This window comes from Melospiza melodia, chromosome 1 (assembly GCF_035770615.1).
Source record: "Melospiza melodia melodia isolate bMelMel2 chromosome 1, bMelMel2.pri, whole genome shotgun sequence".
NCBI classification, from domain to species: Eukaryota; Metazoa; Chordata; class Aves; order Passeriformes; family Passerellidae; genus Melospiza; species Melospiza melodia.
This window is the reverse complement of record NC_086194.1, coordinates 101,264,780-101,283,443: the sequence shown is the minus strand read 5'-3', so window position 1 is coordinate 101,283,443 and position 18,664 is coordinate 101,264,780. Positions and strand designations below refer to the sequence as shown.

General features: G+C 37.8%; 1 protein-coding gene across 4 annotated transcripts in view; it reads right to left on the bottom strand.

Annotated features, from left to right (window-relative positions):
* CTNND2 (catenin delta 2) overlaps positions 1 to 18,664 on the bottom strand; it is a 640,896-nt gene that overhangs the window by 379,946 nt on the left and 242,286 nt on the right. For all 4 annotated transcript variants that reach the window (XM_063162733.1, XM_063162752.1, XM_063162763.1 and 1 more), the window contains exon 3: positions 10,244 to 10,356. In XM_063162733.1, the coding sequence (XP_063018803.1) occupies positions 10,244 to 10,356 (113 nt within the window). The remainder of the gene's footprint in view (positions 1 to 10,243; positions 10,357 to 18,664) is intronic.

Here is an 18,664-nt window from a genome sequence, read left to right as displayed (position 1 = left end):
TGCTCTGACTGCAGAAATTACTACTGCCAAGAGGAGTATATCTTTGAGAGCTGTGACTTCTGGGAAGTCTGTAACTTCCACCAATACATTTCTCCTGAAAATCAGTTTCTTAAGATTGCATTGGAAAATAAGTATGCTTTAATAAAATCAAGAACTCAAAAAATGCCACCTTAATAGAAAAATAACTTGCTAGGGACAGATAAAGTAGCCAGGATGAGGGTTTGGCTGGGACCTTTAGTAACTGTTCCCATATCTGCACTGAAAGGTGGGCAGGACTTGTCAAAGCAAGGAAGTACTGAGAGCATGAGGTAAGAGCTCTATTTTACAGCTCAAATTACAGTCTAGTGATTTAGATGGAATTTAAATTTAGGCAGGGTTGAAGAAGAAAGATATCAGAAGAGTGGATGCTCCAGACATAATTCAAGGTTGTCTACACAAGATCAGATGGTGAGAACCAGAAGGCAGGGGTGGTAAAGGGAGAGAAATTACCATGCCTGACTGCAAAAGTTCTTTGAAATATTTCTTTGAAACTCAACATCAGACTTTTTTTTTCCCCTCAAGAAATCAAAAAGATTGGCTTTGTTTTTACTGGTGAAACACACGCACAGGAAGAAAAGGTATACCTGGAATTCTGGGACACCTTCAGCTGGTTGCATTTTGACTTAGTCCTTGTACAAATGCATTGTTACACAACTTCTGTTTCATGATCACTTCATTTCTAAAATGCTTGAGGGATAAGTCATACTTGTCTGGAGGGACACTTGTTTACAGGACCAATAGATTTCACAACTCGCAAAACGTGCATTAGGAAAAGAACTATCTATCTATCTCCTTGTAATAGCTGAAGGCAATCCAGTGGAATGATATCTGTGGAATTGTTCTACTGCCTAATGCTGCTAATGGAAAGATTCATTTGAAACCCTGTCAGGTATTGCTTCTTATTTCTCTGTACAGCTTTCCAGACATGCAGGGATCCTAATAATCAGATCAGGAATCCATGCAAAGATGTGATGACTGCTTATAGCCACAAATGAAGCCAGCAAGATCTCTTCAGCAATTACTCTGAGATTTCTCACACTGAGTAGCCAGGATAAAAGGATATTTTCAACTTTAGTCTTTGATCCTCCAGCTGTAAGGAAAGAACATAGCTCCCTGACTCCTCTGCCTTAGCCACCTCTTCTGCTCTTCTCTGCTCCTGTTTCTTCCTCATCCTTCTTCAACCCACTCTTCACTTCTCAAGTCTCCAATTTTGACCAATCTACACTTTATAGACTGAATCTGCATTCTACCAGATGCCTCATCCACATTTTGAACAAAGGTTCCTCCCCTCTAACCTTCCCCCATCCATGCATTAACTGGGATGTTAAATGCAGCTGGAAATCTGCTTCTTAACCTCTTGCCACTGCACTCAAAGGACACCTCCTTACCCTGACAACATGGAAGGAAGGATGGAACAACACTGAAGAGACTTCCCTCCACGCTCCACTATTCTGCCCCATCATACACCACATTAGATAGAAAGCAAAAGCACTGTAGGAAAATAGGGAATTATCTCCATAACTCTGTGCAAAGCTATGTTTAATTCCTCTGATAACAGCAATGTCTTTTGGTACAAATTTATAAAAACAGCAAGTTGCTTAGCTGAAATTCCCTTCAAAACCTCAGTATGTGCATTTTGGAAAGGAAATACTCAACCTGGAAGGTGCAGCTTATCAAAATAAGGAACAACTGAAATCCTGGTTCTATAAAAAGCAGCAAGCAACTTTGTATCTATCTACAAAGCAGATAGCACTTTGGTCTCTGTCCACAGTTTTTCAGAACTGACATCTTGAAGCATCTTGGATACCTTAATTCTGTTTCAATGTTTGATGTCAATTGCCCATGGCCATTTTTTACTGGCACCACGTTACAGGATTTGTTCTCAGCTGTATTCTACATCTAAGATATCACAAAATCACTATCTAGTACCTTTGACTCACAAGCAGTAAGCACTAAAAACGAGCATTCCTGGAGAAGTTTTATCAAACTTGCCTTCAAGCACTCTAAATTCAAGAACTTTTAATAATAAGGCACTTTCTCTCAGTATATTCTCAATTTTGTCTTCCTCCTAACCAATCCAAAAACATTTTGACATACAATAAGGAAGGATAGGAACAAAAAGAATGCTGTCCAATTATTAAAGCAGTGCCCAGCAAGGAGAGCTAGAAGGGCTGCAGAGAAATAGACTTGTCACTCGTGTCCCATTCTTGATAGATATTCTACATATCCTTAAGTTTCAAATGATAGTTTTTATTATTGTGTCCTTGGGCAAACTGCTACAGTTTGCTTATCAACCCCTTATGATAAACTGAAGTGTCCTGATATTTCAACAAACAGCTTGTGAACAGCAGGCTGAACACAGAACCTCACTTTGTAAGACATAACCAAGTTTTACATTAACAATATATTTCCTAAGATCTGCAATTCCATGTATATTTCATATTAGCCATACACAAGTGTCAGGTTTTCAAAAACACATTGAAATTGTGAACGCAAAATTTGAAAACCGTTTTCAAATAACTTATTAGCCTGCCAAAAATGCACTAAGGTAGAGAATTTACTATTAAGTACAGTCTTCACTGGCCCACATATCAGTAAAAGTTGATAAGTAAAGTATCAGCTTTTTCTGTTGTCATTCTGCTTTTTTGTGCTTTTGCTTATGTTCTTTTTCCTGTATTATTCCTGTATGTTCTGTATTAATAAAACAGAAGACATAATGAAAAGCTTGAGAGGGAATATAAGTGACAATTGGCAGCCCCATATAAGGCTTTCAGACTTTAAGAGCCTTTCTTAGGGCAGAAAAATGTCCATATCCTTACTGACATATCTTCTCTTTATGAAATTAAATAAAAATCTGATACTTGATTTCATTAACGCGCCAATGTAATGAGTTTGGCAATGCTGGATATTACTGTGTTACTTCTCTCATGGGGATGGCATCCCGGGAGGGTATTCAGCAAGCAGAAAAAGAGGGAGAATATCTGTAGAAAGGGTGTTTTAAAAGTCCTGTTGGAGCTTGTGCCTTCAGAGGTTTATCTATTTGGGAATTATATGATCCATATTATTGCTGTAAAAGATATGGATGTACTGTAAGAAACAAAATTACACCAAACCTGATTATTTGAACATATGCTGGAAACTTGCCTTTTAGCAACAGAAGCTTATCTGTTCCAAAACTATGAAACTAGTTAGTTTTTGGCAGAGGCTAACTGGACTAATCTAATAAACTTTTTCTTGATATATCTCATTGTGGAGAACCAGCACAAAGAAGCTACAAATATTCTAGTAATTGAAATAAAAACAAAAAAAGTGGACAACCTTTGACTCTATCTCATTTTTTTGCTCCGGTACCAATTCCTTATCTCAGTATTTTTTAAACCATTTCCTTCAACGCTGGACGTACTACAAACTGAGGACAAACAAGCTCAAACTTAATCTAAAATCAGATTGTATAGAATGATCATTTCACAAATCTGATACTTTAATCCAGTAAAATGTCATTCTTCAGAATATAATTAAGTAGGCACATTACCAGTATTAATTGTGTAACTGTTCCAGCCATAATTTACTTCCTAGAGTGACATTTTCTTCAAATCTTCTTCTCTTGGTGGATTCAAACTAATTTATTGACCAAGCCTAACAGCATACAGAGTTCATCACATTTCAGGTCTCTAGGTCTCACAATCGAAAGGTCAAGAGGTACCAAGTACAAGGTGATACTGAAGCATTGAAAATATTATCCCTGGTATTTCCCTGACCTTTTCTATGACTCAGACACTCTTATATGTGGTGGCAAACACAACACCAGGAGCATCAATTTGATGTCAAACTGTGTAGGAAATTAGGCCTGGAAATTAGGTACACAGTTACAACAACAAGCAGAATCTGCCCACTCTACTTCTGGACAACTTACAGTATTCCACAAAATTCTGATTTCCAAGATTTCACAATCAGAGAAACACAGAATATGCTGAGTTGGAAGCAACCCACAAGGATCATCGAGTTTCCCAGTTCCTGGCCCAGAGCAGGACACCCCAAGAGTCACATCCTGTGCCTGAGAGCATTGTCCAAACACTGCCTGAACTCTCAGGCTGGTGCTGTGACCGCTTCCCTGGGGAGCCTGTTCCAGTGCCCAACCACACTCCAGGTGAAAAACCTTTTCCTGATGTCCAACTTAAACCTCCCCTGGCTCAGGGCTTCATGTTGTTTCGAGCCCTACCACTGCTCCCAAGGGTGAGGAGATCAGCACCCAGCCCTGCACCTTCCCATCATGAGTAGTGCCTAAATGCTGTGATTTAGCATGGGAATCAGTAGCTCAATTTTCAGAAGTGCTTCCAGCTATTTTCAGAAGGATTCCAGCTATTACCTAGCTGAGTACACATTAGCACAGTGACTATCAACCATCAGCTAGCAATCCTAGCAACCCAACAAAGTCACAAACATTTTTTGTGGTAGCTCAGTCGATTATTGGAAAAGATGAATGGTGTGGGGAAGAATCCCTCAATGACTTAGTCAAGCTCTAGGCTGAAAACTGACATGGGAAAAAAACAAACAAACATCAAAACAACAAAACAAATCAAACCAACCTTTTAAAAAGCGGCAAGCATTTTTCATTCTAAATTATGGTCTGACAAAGGCTGCTTCAGTTTCTTTGTTTCTGAGATAATAGAAATGAACTCCTTAAGGATTCTGAATGTAAGAAAAATACCATCTTTTCAAATTTTTTTAAGAAAACCTCTGTGTTTCACTGTTTTGTTTAGTTTTTTTTTTTTACAGTAGTGATGCTTTTAAAGGTACTTTTTTTGATTCATGCCTTCCAGAGATAGCAAAGGACTCACTCAAATAATGCAAACACTTCAATGAAAACCTTCTGGCACAACAAACTCATGGACATTTTCCATTGTTTTGTTCTAATTGAATGCTTCCTTCCAGCTAACTTCATTTTCATTCTGGCTTAACAGTATTATAACCAAAACTAGGTTTCCTAGCAAAGAATGTAGGATGTTTTTAATCTCTTCGACCTTGAAACCCACAACATATTTTTACTAGCATGTTCGGGATGGGGGGGGGGTCGGAACACAACAAATAAAAACCCTACAAAATATTCTCTTATCACAGCTAATGAATTCTGACTTGTACAATTTGTGATGAATATTTTCGCAATCTTGCATTTTCAAAAACCTGCATGCTTTTACTGCCATTTTTAATTTTATTTCAGATAAACTTTTTTATTAATTCAGTTGACAAAAGTTCATCCAAGTATGAATTGTTAAGCTTTACACAATCCACAATGATGAACAACAGTGTGTGAAAAAAAATTAAAGCTTATTCAGCTTCTGAACTACTAAGCAAACACACATTACAGAATGAGATTAATTTTAAGCTACAGCATTTGCTGACAAAAGTTTAGTAAAATCTTCTCTTCCCACTGGTGAAATGTCCATCTCTTTAAAGAACATCACTATTTAAAATCCTGGTAAAAATAGCCATGTTATTAGCTTGTTTTTATTAAATAAGTACAAACATGATTGGCATTTCCATAGCTAATGAAAAAATACTGATCCTTTTAAATTCTGCTCTGCAATAATTGTTGATTTTTTTTTCTTTTTAAAAGTTAGCTTTCTAATTTACATATAATTAAAAAGATTTTTTAGTTTTTGTTTTCAAGTTAGAAGCTTTCCAGTAGCATTTGAAGATATTACTGTAAGCAAATCAATGTGAAACAGTTTAACACATTTAACTGATAAATCTTGAGTTGACAAAGAACCACAATGCAGGCTAAAGTATTTTGTAGGAAATGTATGCTCAATATGTATGATGGTGTATAAATTTTACTTGAAAGCTGCAGTATTTTATCTGCAGGACTGCTGATCAAACTCTTTGCATCAAAAAACCCTGTTCTGTCCTCATAATATGACAAACACATCTTTGTCTTTTGGCTCATGTTTTACTCCAGAATCCATACTAACTGTGTATTTTTCAACTTTATTTTAATAACTATATTCTTATTTTAACACCCACATTCAGAGGCAAAAGCAAAAACATTCATCAGTTCAGGTAAGAGAGGGATTTTTTCTGAAATACTTGAATAGAAGAATCATAGAATATCCTGAGTCAAAAGGGACCCACAAAGATCATCCTGGCACTGCACAGGACAGCCCCAAGAATCCGACCATGTGCCTGACTTATCTAAATGCTTCTTGCATTCTGGCAGCCTCGATGCTGTGACCACTTCCATGGGGAGCCTGTCATTTTATGGGGAAAAAAAGAACACTAGAATACTAATACAATTCTATTCCCTGGATTTATGAAGAAATAGTAATAAAAAACACAGGAAAATTTAGGTGGGAACAGAAAGTCCTTATTATTTCTACAGACGGAAACTCTAGAATGTATCAGCGCAACCTGCGACAATGTATAACCAAATTCATTTTGAAAAACACCTTACACCTAATTAGAATGTTCTGTGTTCCACCTTCCATCTGTCACCCATCATTCTACCCACTGCACCTCTGAGAACACTCTTGCCCTGTCTTCTGTATGTCCTTCCTTTACCTGGTTGCAATCAGAAGCTGCCCCCTCCTGACCCTTCTCTTGTAGTTAAAGCCCCTTCTTTCCTCAGCCTCTTCTCACACCCCAGGTGCTCCCTGGCCACCTGCCTTCCTGGCACTCCTGCACAGAACCTGCTCCAGCATGCCGATGTCTTTCCTATAGTGGGATGCCCAAAACTGGATGAGGCACTCAAGATGGATCCCTTCAAACAGAAGGGATGAATCACTTGTCCTGATCTCTTGGCTACACTTTTGCTGCTGCAGCCCAAGGTGCAGCTGGCCTTTGCTGCAAGGACACACTGCTGACTCAGAGAACCACTAACTATCACAGTAATTCAGACAATCACTTAGGTTGGAAAAGACCTCCAAGGTCCTGAAGGTCTTTTCCTGCAAGGCTGTTTTCTATCCCCGGCTGTGTTGTAACAAGGGGATACTCCATCCCAGATGCATTTGCAACCATTTATGAATTTCAACTTGATACGGTTCCATTCAGCCCATTTCTCCAGTCTGTGCAGGTCTAGGTTCCAGCAGCCTCGCCTCTTATGAGGCTACTGGATTTGACAATCCTTAAAATTAAATATCTAAAAAGACTACCATATACCCCTTCACAGTAAGTAGCCTAAATTAGATTGAACACTGACAGCTGTACAGGAAAACTCTAATTGCAATTTTATTTACTTGACCAACACAGCAGCAGCTGTCTGCTCATGTCACAATGCATCCCAGCTATTTCTTCAATGAAGAAATGAAAGGTCTTATATGTTTATTAATTAGACTTGCTGTACTTTTATTTTCAGTGAATTTGCAAAAATTGTATCTAACTAAGGAAAATATAATTTTCCTGGTAATAAAGTGTGAATAACATAGGCATTTCTAAGGGAGAGAATTTTACTGAAAAAAAGCATTTATAAAGCAGGTATGTTATCCACACTATTCAATTTATTATACTGTATTTTTGCTACTTGTAAGATACAGAAACTTCAGCATATTGCTTCAGGCACTCAGGCAAAAATGCCAGTCTATTCAAGAGACCTTCAATAACAAATGGCACATCACTTCTACCAATTTCAGTAGTAAGTAGAAATTCAGTTGAGAAAAAGTCTCTTGCCTGACCAATTTGCAAACACTGTGTTCAAAGAAGAAAAGTCGGCTAGGCTTGAGCTATGCTCCTCAGTTCGAACACTAAGGATTTTTCAAAAAAAAAAAACCCTAAACAACAAAAACCCAAATAAACTGCTCAACACAGTGATAAACAGTGATAAAGACTATGAAATAGTAACTTAAAGTTTTAAGGATTTGCTAACAGTAGATTTCTTTAATATGTGCTTAAAATTATCAGAGACTGAAGAACTCTAAAGATACGCTGGCATCCAATTCCCCCCCCAGTACCAAAGGGAGTGACAGACTGACAGGTCTGGCCCAGAAGGAATAAGCACTTCAGCCAGAGGAATGGAGCAGCACAAAACATCACTTGTCTCCTTATGGAATGTATCATGAAATTTTGATACTCAGCAGGCTGAGTAATGAACTGTTCAGTATCTGCCAACAGGGAAACTGGGGAAGGGAAGAGTTCACAAGTTTTGTCCTAACTCGTGGTCTAAGCATTTTATTCAGTTTTATCAGGAGCGACTGATTCTGCCTTTGGTTCATAGCCAAGTACCTGTTCCTGAAAAGAATGCACTCAAGTCCTTTTTTAGCAAAATTCCTATTGAACACAGTCCCCAACCCCCTTAAAAATTTACTAGGTCAAGTATATGTCAAAGAATACAATGCTAAAGAAACTTTCTCAAATCTGGATGACCACTGGAAAGTCAGCACAGCAGGCAGAAAGATACCTGACTGCATTTTGTATTTGTGTTAGTTCTAAGCCCCTCTAATGAGGATTTAGAATTTTTTGGACAGAAGATTACTAATTTAATAGATATGGGATAAACAACAACCCAACAAAAACAATATTAGATTATTATTTATTTCCTCTTTACATCACTTGCCAAGTCAAAGGACAGCTATCTAACTGTAAGCTTTCAATGTTATTTTTTACAAAACACTCTTTTGGGTATTTCTTAATATGAATTTACTTTAAATGCTAGAAACTGCACATGTAAAACATCTCAAGGCCAATTACAGATATCAAGAATTTGCTTAAAATCTCTTCTGTTATACTATTCCATTATTCTTCTGTTATTCACAGATTAGCAGTCCAATTATTAAACTTCTGGAATAACCGGAGTCTCAGAACTCATTCCAAGTCATCTGACCATGACACCACTGATAACTCTAAAGTATAAATTTATCAATAGGAAAAAGGTTCGCCAAGGAAGCATCTCCTGCAGAGCAAGAAACTTCCCAACCTTCATACCACTGACTGGAATAATCCTAAAATAACAGCATTATTTAAACATACCTCAGTATTACTCAAACATATTCAGATAACTTTCTTGAAATGCAGTCAAACCATTTTTAAATTAAAATTTAAAGTGCTAGAGAAGCAAACTTGACATGCCAACATAGGCCATGCTTAAAGAATTTTAAGTAACTTTCTCTACTGTTAGCAAGTCTAGATGGTGACATTATATAAAATAAGAGTTTATCTTAAGGAGTTAATTCTCACCTGATTTATTAAGAATGATACATTTAAGTCAACTTCACATACAGCTTCTGCTGAATTTGTGAAAGACTCTTCTGACTTCTGCCATTTTTAACTGAACTTGCATTCCATATTTTTGTTACATCTTTGGCATTCTACTGAATAGTTATGGAAAAATCACTCATTTCACTTGATTGAGGGGTGGTTTTAATTGCTTAAACTGAGGAAGTGAGCAATGTTTTTTGTAAATTTTTGCTACTATTATCACACAAAATTTTGCATTGAGCTTGCCATGTTATACTTAATATTATCTATTCATATTTCCACTGATAAAAGAACACATGCCTATACAACTTATTTTTTCCTCAATTCTTGAAACTCAAGTACCATCATCTTCCATTTTTTAGGTTCACTGAGAAAACAAAGAAACACTTATCAAGAAGCTAAAAAATGAAAAGTCTTCACTTCCATGAAATTCACCAAGAGACCAGTTTCCTTTTGTTACAATTTCTTAAATAAACCTGTCATCCTCCAAACAATGTACCAGAAGAATTTCTTCAAGTAAACCAATATTTAAACAAAGAGAGGGACTTCTCATCTCCTCATGAAGATATAAGATACACCTGACATTTTGAAGACAGGTCAGCAGCTTTACATAATTAATTCCAAACTTTTAATACCTTGAATAATAAAATTGTGGTTAAACAGCTTCACAAAACTTCACAAATCAGTCTCTGCAAGTAGGAAGCTAAAAGTCTTCAGCTGAAAATTAAAGCAGTATTGGTGGTGGAAATAAGTTGCTGATAATCCATTCAAGCTCCAGCAAATCAATGAATTCCAAATAAGACTACTATTTTATTACTGAACAAAAAGATACAAAATTGCAAGAAATTTTCTTTTTAAAAAGCAGGTCATAATGCAAATTTTCAAACTCCACTAAAATCTCATGCTCCCTAGTGTATATTATTTTTACAAAAAAAAAAAAAAATCAAACTTGTTCTTGGTGATGATTCATAACAGCAACAAAGTTTACTAATTATAAAGATATCAACAATTTGTACATTACCTAATGCTGCTCATGCTTCCAGTTTCTGATCCAAGCTTACATCTCTCCAGTTGGCTTGCCACAATCTGACGTTCAGCCTCAAGTTCTCGAGTCAGTCTCTCAAACTGCAGTTCCTGAAAAAAATAATTTAAACAATTTGCTTTGACTTCTCTTGAGATTAAGAAGTAATTGCAGCACATAAAAATGAAATTTTTGCAAGAATTATTAGCTTAATATCTTATAACAGAGTTTTCTTTTTTTCTTTTTTTAACACATTCAAAGTTCACATTTTTGTGGTGACACCTACTTGTTCCTTCCTTTATTCTAACAATGTATGTCATAGAATAAGACTGTTTATCAGGAAAGGAAATTCTAAATATATTAAATAATTTAACTTACATATTCATGCAGATCTCTCAGTAACACTGAGATCCTAGCAAACTGATCTAAGTGTGATCACAATTAAGTACAATTGGTGTTACTGATAAAAAAAGATGCTAAGTTCTGTGGATAATCAAATTTAAGTTTTCTGCACTTACACTTAAAAAGATAACCATCACAGTATACACCAGTGAAATAAACTAAATGGAAGGTGTGTTGATATGGCTTGAGCACAGCTTAATTTCTGCAGTTAATGATGTGTAGAAGGGAAGCTCAAGTAGTTTAGGGCAAAAGTTGTGCTTAAATTCCTACCACTAATTAATTTTCTTTTATTCTATCAAGGAAACCAAACCAGTCCTACCAGATAAGATTTATCCACAGAGCTTATAAAGGTACTTATAAAGTGACTTTTTTTATACACAAAAGATTCTTTTTTTATTAAAAAAAAAAAAAAAAAGGAAAACCAATATAATTAAAATCTCCACCATTTCTCAAAGGGCTACATTCCTCACATATTGTAGTACTACTTTTTTCAAATAAAGAAATCAAACACCTTTAGGGAGTCATAGTTATTGTGAATTTGTCAAGTGTTGCTGCCCTTTCATTTTGAACATTGCATCATCTTCACAGGTAAACAAAAACATCTCTCCTGCCCCTTTTGTTTAGGCTTGTTGAAGGCTCAAGGAGAAATATCTTGAGAATCCATTTCTTAAATAATTCCCTTATCCACACAAATGAACCCATTATCTCTTTCTCCCTCTATTTTTTTCCAAAACGACCCCCCTGTAATGCAGAGGCGCAGGAGGGAGTCCCTTGAATAACTCCCCAGCAAAGTTCTGCTGGGCAGAACAGCACTAGAAATTACTGGAGTCATGATTTATGCCCACCAAGGGACATTGAAGGACTTAATATCTGAGAGAAAGGAAGAAATGACAGAAATAGAGCAGGATTTGTAAGTGCTCATTTTAAGTCCTACCTAAAACTTCTGACCAAGTAATCAAGGGTAAATAAAGGCCTTACACTTTTCAAATCTCTGAAATGAGGCAAATGATAACTGAAATGTAAGAAGGAACTGGCTGATCATCATTCTGCTTAATCCAGCTGGATCACTCCCCTTTGTTTCTCTTGCTATTGTCATGGAATAATTTTTACCCTGCACTATGAGTAAAAGGGGCATCTACATAGGGAATATTCAGCATGAAATAGCCAGTGAATACTTAAATGGCCACTCACTATGTGACAAAGCCTGCTTAAGTGTGAATTTATTACTCCAAACAAATCCATACAGAGTACAAGAATACCACTGAAAGTCAGATTGGTGTAAAGACCAAAACATCACTGTTCATTAAATGTCAACACTGCTGTAGTAATCAATAGTTAATAATATTGTCTGCACATTTTTGTAGTGTACAGCAACACCTTTTTCACTGCTGTCTGAAGACACAATTAACAAAAATCACCTGACAATAATCATCTATTTCATATATGCCTCCTTCACAGAGAGTATTCCTCTCACCTAGAAGAATCAATTGCCTGAAAAGCTGAAGAGACAGTTTATCGGCTTTTCAAGAGTTATTATTCAAATCCAGATCTTGTTTGCATAAAATAAAACCCTGAATGCAGTAAGGATTGTATTAGAAATATTACTAAATTGTTGAAGAATGAGAAATCAAAGTGGTACAGCATTTGCCATGCCAGCATGCTTAAATCGAAGTGTGTAAGCCTGGAGAAATTATGATAGTATAAAATACCCAAGAAAATCTAACTGAGCATTATGTTTACTTTCAAAATACAAGCAGAACTTTAACAGCTATTCTGTGCCACTGCATTTTTTAAGCCACTTGAGTCTATCTCAACAATGCAAATTGAGGTGCTTAGCACAGGTTTTCACCCAGTCACTTCAGCTCTCACCATCCCAGGTGAGGCAGGTCAGGAGTGCTCTTTGCCATGGCTCAGCACGGGCACTTGCCTGACCTGCCCAGTGAGGAGGCGCAGCTGTCCCCTCAGTGCTGCTGAGAGAATGTTAAGCACCAAGAACTCAGGCAGAAATGCTCCTCACTCTCCATGTTGTCCCACTTGCCTTTGCCTAGACAAAAAAGTTCAGCTCCTTGTGTTGTTTAAGTCTAGTAGGGGTGCAAACAATGGTTCTCTAGTTTCTCCCTTTTGTCCATGCTATCCCAAGTCAACTAAATACAGAAATGCCTCAATCCTATTTTACAGAAATACTTCAAAAGTAAATATTATTCTGCCTTTTTTTTTCCTTTCTTAAGCTCTCCAGATTGTATGTCTTCTTATACTTTTCTATGCTTTCTATTCCTTCAGTTAATTACTCTGATTGACATTTCCAGAAACTTCTGCATTTCCTCAACAAATACCCTTTAGCTATGATTACTTTGTCGCCAGAAGATTTTTTTTCTCATTACTCTAGTCTCTAAAATATACTTTTCTACTCTTCACTCTGTCTTTTTTTTCCTACTTACAGCTTTCTGTTCTCTTCTGCCTTCCATCTTTCTTTCATTTCCTAGTGTATTTCATGACTCATCCTCCACTAAATCTCTTTCAGTCCTATTACACAAAGTGCTACTCCAGCAAATGCCCTAAATTGATTGGTTTAAAGAGTTTCTCTCATTCTCTCTCTCCCTGGGTCCTTATTGAGGAAACTCTTCTTTTCTTAAGATGTACAAATTGATGTTTTCTGGTTTCACTGCCCACATAATTTAAGTCCTGCCCTGCAGAGATGATTAGCAAAGGGCAGTTGCATCTACATCACTCCTCAAGCAGGAAGCAAAGAAAGAAATAACTTAAGAAAGAAATAACCTCGGGTTTCTAACACATGAAAATGGCTAGGCAACATGAACAGGAACTTCACTACTAGCTCTTTAATTGCTACTATTTCTTACTTAATTATCTTCTGTCAGGTGCCACCAGAAGTTAGAAATGAAAGTAAGGAAACAAAAGGTGGGGAGGTGGGACATATGCAGAGCCAAACAATTATAACTTCAAGAACTGTCCCCTAAATTGAATTTAATAAGCAGTTTTCTTTGGTATTCCCTCATGCCCATAAAAAAGGTGCAGGTCCACAGGATTGCCTTTGGACTGAAAAAAGGAAAGAAGAGCTCAAGTATGATTTGCAAATCTGTTTTCCCTCCATATCAAGAAATCCTGGCAGAAAACAAATTAATAAGCTTCCTTGTCTTTGCTTGGGAAGCAGTGAGACTGACTAATATTTGAATAAATCCATATCTTTAGATTTCAAGCAGCTGTCATGGTGCAAGTAGACAGAAACCAGAAATAGCATTTGCTTACATTTTATAAAAATAATCACTGAACCTGACTCCATCATTTGTATTATTTGTTGTGTTTACAATTACTCTCACCAGTTCATGCCACGTTGTGTTATCTTCACAACTTTCTATTATTTCTCTGAATCAAGCTAATCAGAACATCAAAATTAAAAACAAATTCCTACTCACTGATTATGCAAATCTGTTGTCAAGACAATTGCAGAATGAAGAACAGCAGAAACCACAATGCAACATCAAAATCAATTTCCATAATAACATGTCAAGAGCAGCCTCAAGGACTGTGCTGCAAAGGGCAATAATGCCAACGCAAGTGCCCACACAAAGGCACTACAAAGTGCAGTGACCAGCCTGGCAGTCCTGGCACTTGGCACCAGGAGGGGGTGTGGGAGTGGGAAGCCACCAGAGATCAGAGATAATGATGAGAGTAATCCAGAGAAATCACTCAAGAGAGCAACTTGGAAAAGGAGGAACTTCATGATAACCTTATCAAATTGTTTTGAAGTGATACAAAGTATTTATTCAGGCTAGGGCCTGATGTAATTTATGTTTTAAAAATGGTATTGTCCACAAACATGGTGGGGTTTATTTTGTAAAAATAATTCATTATTCCATAGATGGCAATTCAATGTACTTTCATTGTCAGCATGAGTTTTGTATTTTATCTATCCTCTGCAGCCACCAAAGCTTCAAGCACAATATAAGACTTGAGCCAGGTCATAACATTTCACAGTGATTCAAACAATGAACAAGCAAGAAGGAAATCTTCACAGCCTTTGGACAAGTTACGAACTCCTGAGCTCAGGGCACACAAACCAGAGGGTATTTTTTTATGTTTTATGCTTTACATCTGAATGGCCATCTACTGTATAGACACATTTGAATGTTGGGAAGGGAAAAATAGGGCAAAAGAAATTTAGCTGGTATTTGGAGTTGATCTCATTTTACTTTGTCCTTTACAATCTTAAAGTAATCCTTCAATCCTTCCACAGAGATGTGTACCATTGCTAAGCAAAAGACACATCAAAACCAGTACTGACAGTAAAAAGCAGCTAAAAAAACAACAAAAAAAAACCTTAAAAAAATCTAAATTTAGGCACAAGAGGCTTGCAAAATTATTGGGTTCCTAAGAATCTTTAGGTCATGACATTAAAAAAGGAGAAGTGTCTAGCCAAATATGCTTTACAAAACCTAATTGGGGCACTGGTGATCATTGGAATCTTGAAATACAGACAAATAACAGCACTGATAATCCAGGGTGGGAATCCCTGGTGAGATGAATACAGGAAACCTGATTACAGCTACACAAACAAATAAATTGTCTCTGGGATTGAAGTCTATCAGAGGAATATGTTTAGAAACCACAGAACTTCAAAAAGTACACAGGCGGTAAAAGTGTACAGCATTGGCTCTACCCTTTTGTAACCTATTAAACAAGACAAAACTTACCTCAATTAACATCACAAATATGTGAATATTCCTAGGCACATCCTATAGCATCATGCACAATTCCACATACTCCACATCTGTACATTCCACTGAATGCCACCACTCAAAGCCATGCTGGCAACAAACTATTTTTAACCTACAGTACCAACCGCACATGAGCAGCAAAAACTGGAGCACGTACTTCCTAAGGAAAAGAGCAAAATCCAGGAAAGTCTAACTTGGCAGAAATATAGGAACAGATATCATCAGACATAAACCAGACCTGACAACCCATCCTGTAAACAGAAGGAAAACAAGAGTGTCTTCATGCTTTCAAAACGGGAAAAAAACACCACTAGCAGTGCCCCTAAACAACTGACACCAAATGTTGTTCAAAAGCTTCAAAACTGGGCTTTAGAATGTACCAATCAATACCTTTCACATTTTCTACACTCTCCATTGCCGGACTGCATTTTCATTTGTTCTGTTCTTACCCTTTTTCACTGGATTGTTTCATGCTTCCATTATACTGAATAACATGAGGGTGATGGAAAAAGCTCACAGAAAGGTAATTATGTAAGCAGAGAGGCAGCAGATTCAGACACTCAGAGGTGGGTATGTATGTTCTTGCAGAATCTTAGTGGAGAGATGACTGCACCTATAAGCAAGTCCAAGTCTCCAGGTAACTAACCTGAAGGAAGCAATTCATACACTGGAGGGCAGGACTACAATTCAGAGGAACTCTGACAAGCTGGAAGAATAAGCCAACAAGAGTGTCATGAAGCTGAGAAAAGAAAAACAAACAGTCCTGCAGAGAGGATGGAATGCCATGTAACAGTACAGCATCTCCCCAGGAAGGACCGGGGGTGTGGCAGACACAAAGTTATGACTTAGCAGTGCATTCCTGGGGTGACAACGGCCAGCCACTCATTTCATTGCAATAACAAGAGAGCCCCTAGCAGAACAAGGAAAGAATTGAGCAAATTATTCCCTTTTATTTGCTGCTCCTTCAGCTGCATCTCGAGTACAGTGGTTGGCTTTGGGCCACCAGGACAAGACAAGACGAGATTTTGAAGCAAGATCACCAGAGGGCCACAAAAATGATCAGAAGATTAAAGGGCACATTGTACAACCAGAAAGTGGAGGAATTTGGTTTGTTTAGCATGGAGAAGAGACCATCTAGGGAGGATGTATTTTATAGAATCTCCAAGGCTGGAAAAGATCTCCAAGATTAAAAGTCCAAGCTTTGACCAAATACTGCCCTGTCAACTAGACCATAGAACTAAGTTACACATCCAGTCGTTTCTTGAACACTTCCAGGGATGACTCTGTTCCAATGCTTAACAACCCTGTCAGAGAAAAAAATAATTCTGATGCCCAATCTTAACCTGCCCTGGCACAGTTTGACGCTGTTGTGCCCTTGTCCTCTCACTGGCTGCCTGGAAGAAGAGACTCATGACTTCTGATACCAGAAGAGACTGGTGAGGTGACTCCCTCCTGTCAGGCACTTGTAGAGAGCAACAAGGTCACCCCTGAGTATGCTTTTCTCCAGGCTAAACAACCCCAGCTCCCTCAGCCACTCCTCATACAAATGACCCTCCAAATCCCTGACCAGTTCTGCTGCCCTCCTCTGGACACACTACAGCCCCTCAAAGTCATTCTTGCAGGGAGTGGCCCAGAAGTGAACACAGGATTCGAGGTGTGCCCTCACCAGTGCTGAGTCCAAGAGGAAAATCTCTGCCCTGCTCCTGCTGACCACACTATTGCTAGCACAGGCCAGGATGCCATTTGACTTCTTGGCCACCTGGGCACAAGCTGGCTCATGTTCAACACCCCCAGGTCCTTCTTTGCTGGGCAGCTTTCCAGATGCTCTGCCCCCAGCCTGTAGCGTGGTTGTCACACACTTGCACTTCTTTAAGGCAATTACAGTGAACACATCACCAGGCTCTTGCCAGACATACGCAGCAAGGAGACACAGGCAACAGTGACAAGCTGCAATGAAGTAAATTCTAACTGAACAAGAAGTAAAAGAACAAACACAAGCAACCAAAACAGTAATTAAAAAAAATCCAAAACCAAACAAAAAATTAAGGGTCGTGAAACACTGGAACAGGTGAAACACTGGTACACATAGAATTGCCATTCTTGGAGATTTCAAAATCTATCTTCACATGTAATCTAACATTGAAGCTAGACTTGCTTGGAGCAGACCTCCAGAGTCTCTTTTAACCTATTTCCTCCATGATCCTAGAACTGATGACCTCTGAATATTTTTTTCAAGTCTTTATACCATGGTTATTGATTAGATCAGAGGTTACCAAACTCCCCGAACATGATGATTACATACAGACAGATTTCACTTGATGTAAATGCTTGTATTTTATCAGCCTGAATTTCTCTAGCTTATTCCTTCACCTGATTTGACTGCTTTAGTCATCCCATGCTTCTTTACAAGAGATTAGCATGGCATCTAGGCTATTATGCATATGGATTATTTATGGGATAAAGAACTGGTTTGGCAGATTACAGTGTTTAAAAATAAACTATTCCTTCATTTTCATGTAGGATTACTTCAAAGAAGTCCCTTTTATGCCTTTAACAACTTTTATAGAAATAAGGCCCTATTTTATTTTCTATGTTTAGGATTCTCATACAAATATGGTGACAATTGCATTCCATGGCATTGTTTTAGCTCTCTAGGCATTCTGCCCTGTTCCTCTGTGAATTGCAGGCAGGCCTTGCTCTCTGAAGGCACACTGCCCAACTGCCTGGACTTCTGTTCCTAGGCAAATTGCATTATTTCTTTTCCAACATGATCACCAAAGTTTTTAAAATTTCAAATGGTCCTTTTTTATCCCATTTTTTCTTCTCTGTTTTATGCTCAGCTTCAATCTTTAAGCTAACTCTTTTCTTCTTCTCATTAGTTTTTACATCCCTTGCCAACACTCCCAATGGTTCATCACCCACCATGATTGCTGTGCTATTCCACTTCCTCCCATGCAAACTACTACTATCCATAAAGCAATAAACTCTAAGTAAAAACTTTAGAGTGTTAGGACAGGATTAGGACTGCTATGAGCTTTCTAATGTAACTGCTGTGCTTCTCCACCCTCTGCCGCAGCAATTTAAGGAGTATGTAAGATAAAATTGACTTTCTACCTTACCTAACTTTGACCTGCTTTAGGGCTTACCGTTATTTTTCATAAAGCTCAATGTGAGAGCAAAACACCTCATCAAAGTGGTAGGCCCTCTCCAAGGAGAGCAAGAGAAGTAGGGTTGCAGGTTAGTAACAGACCCTGACTCTTCAGTCTCACACTGGCCAGAGCTTGTA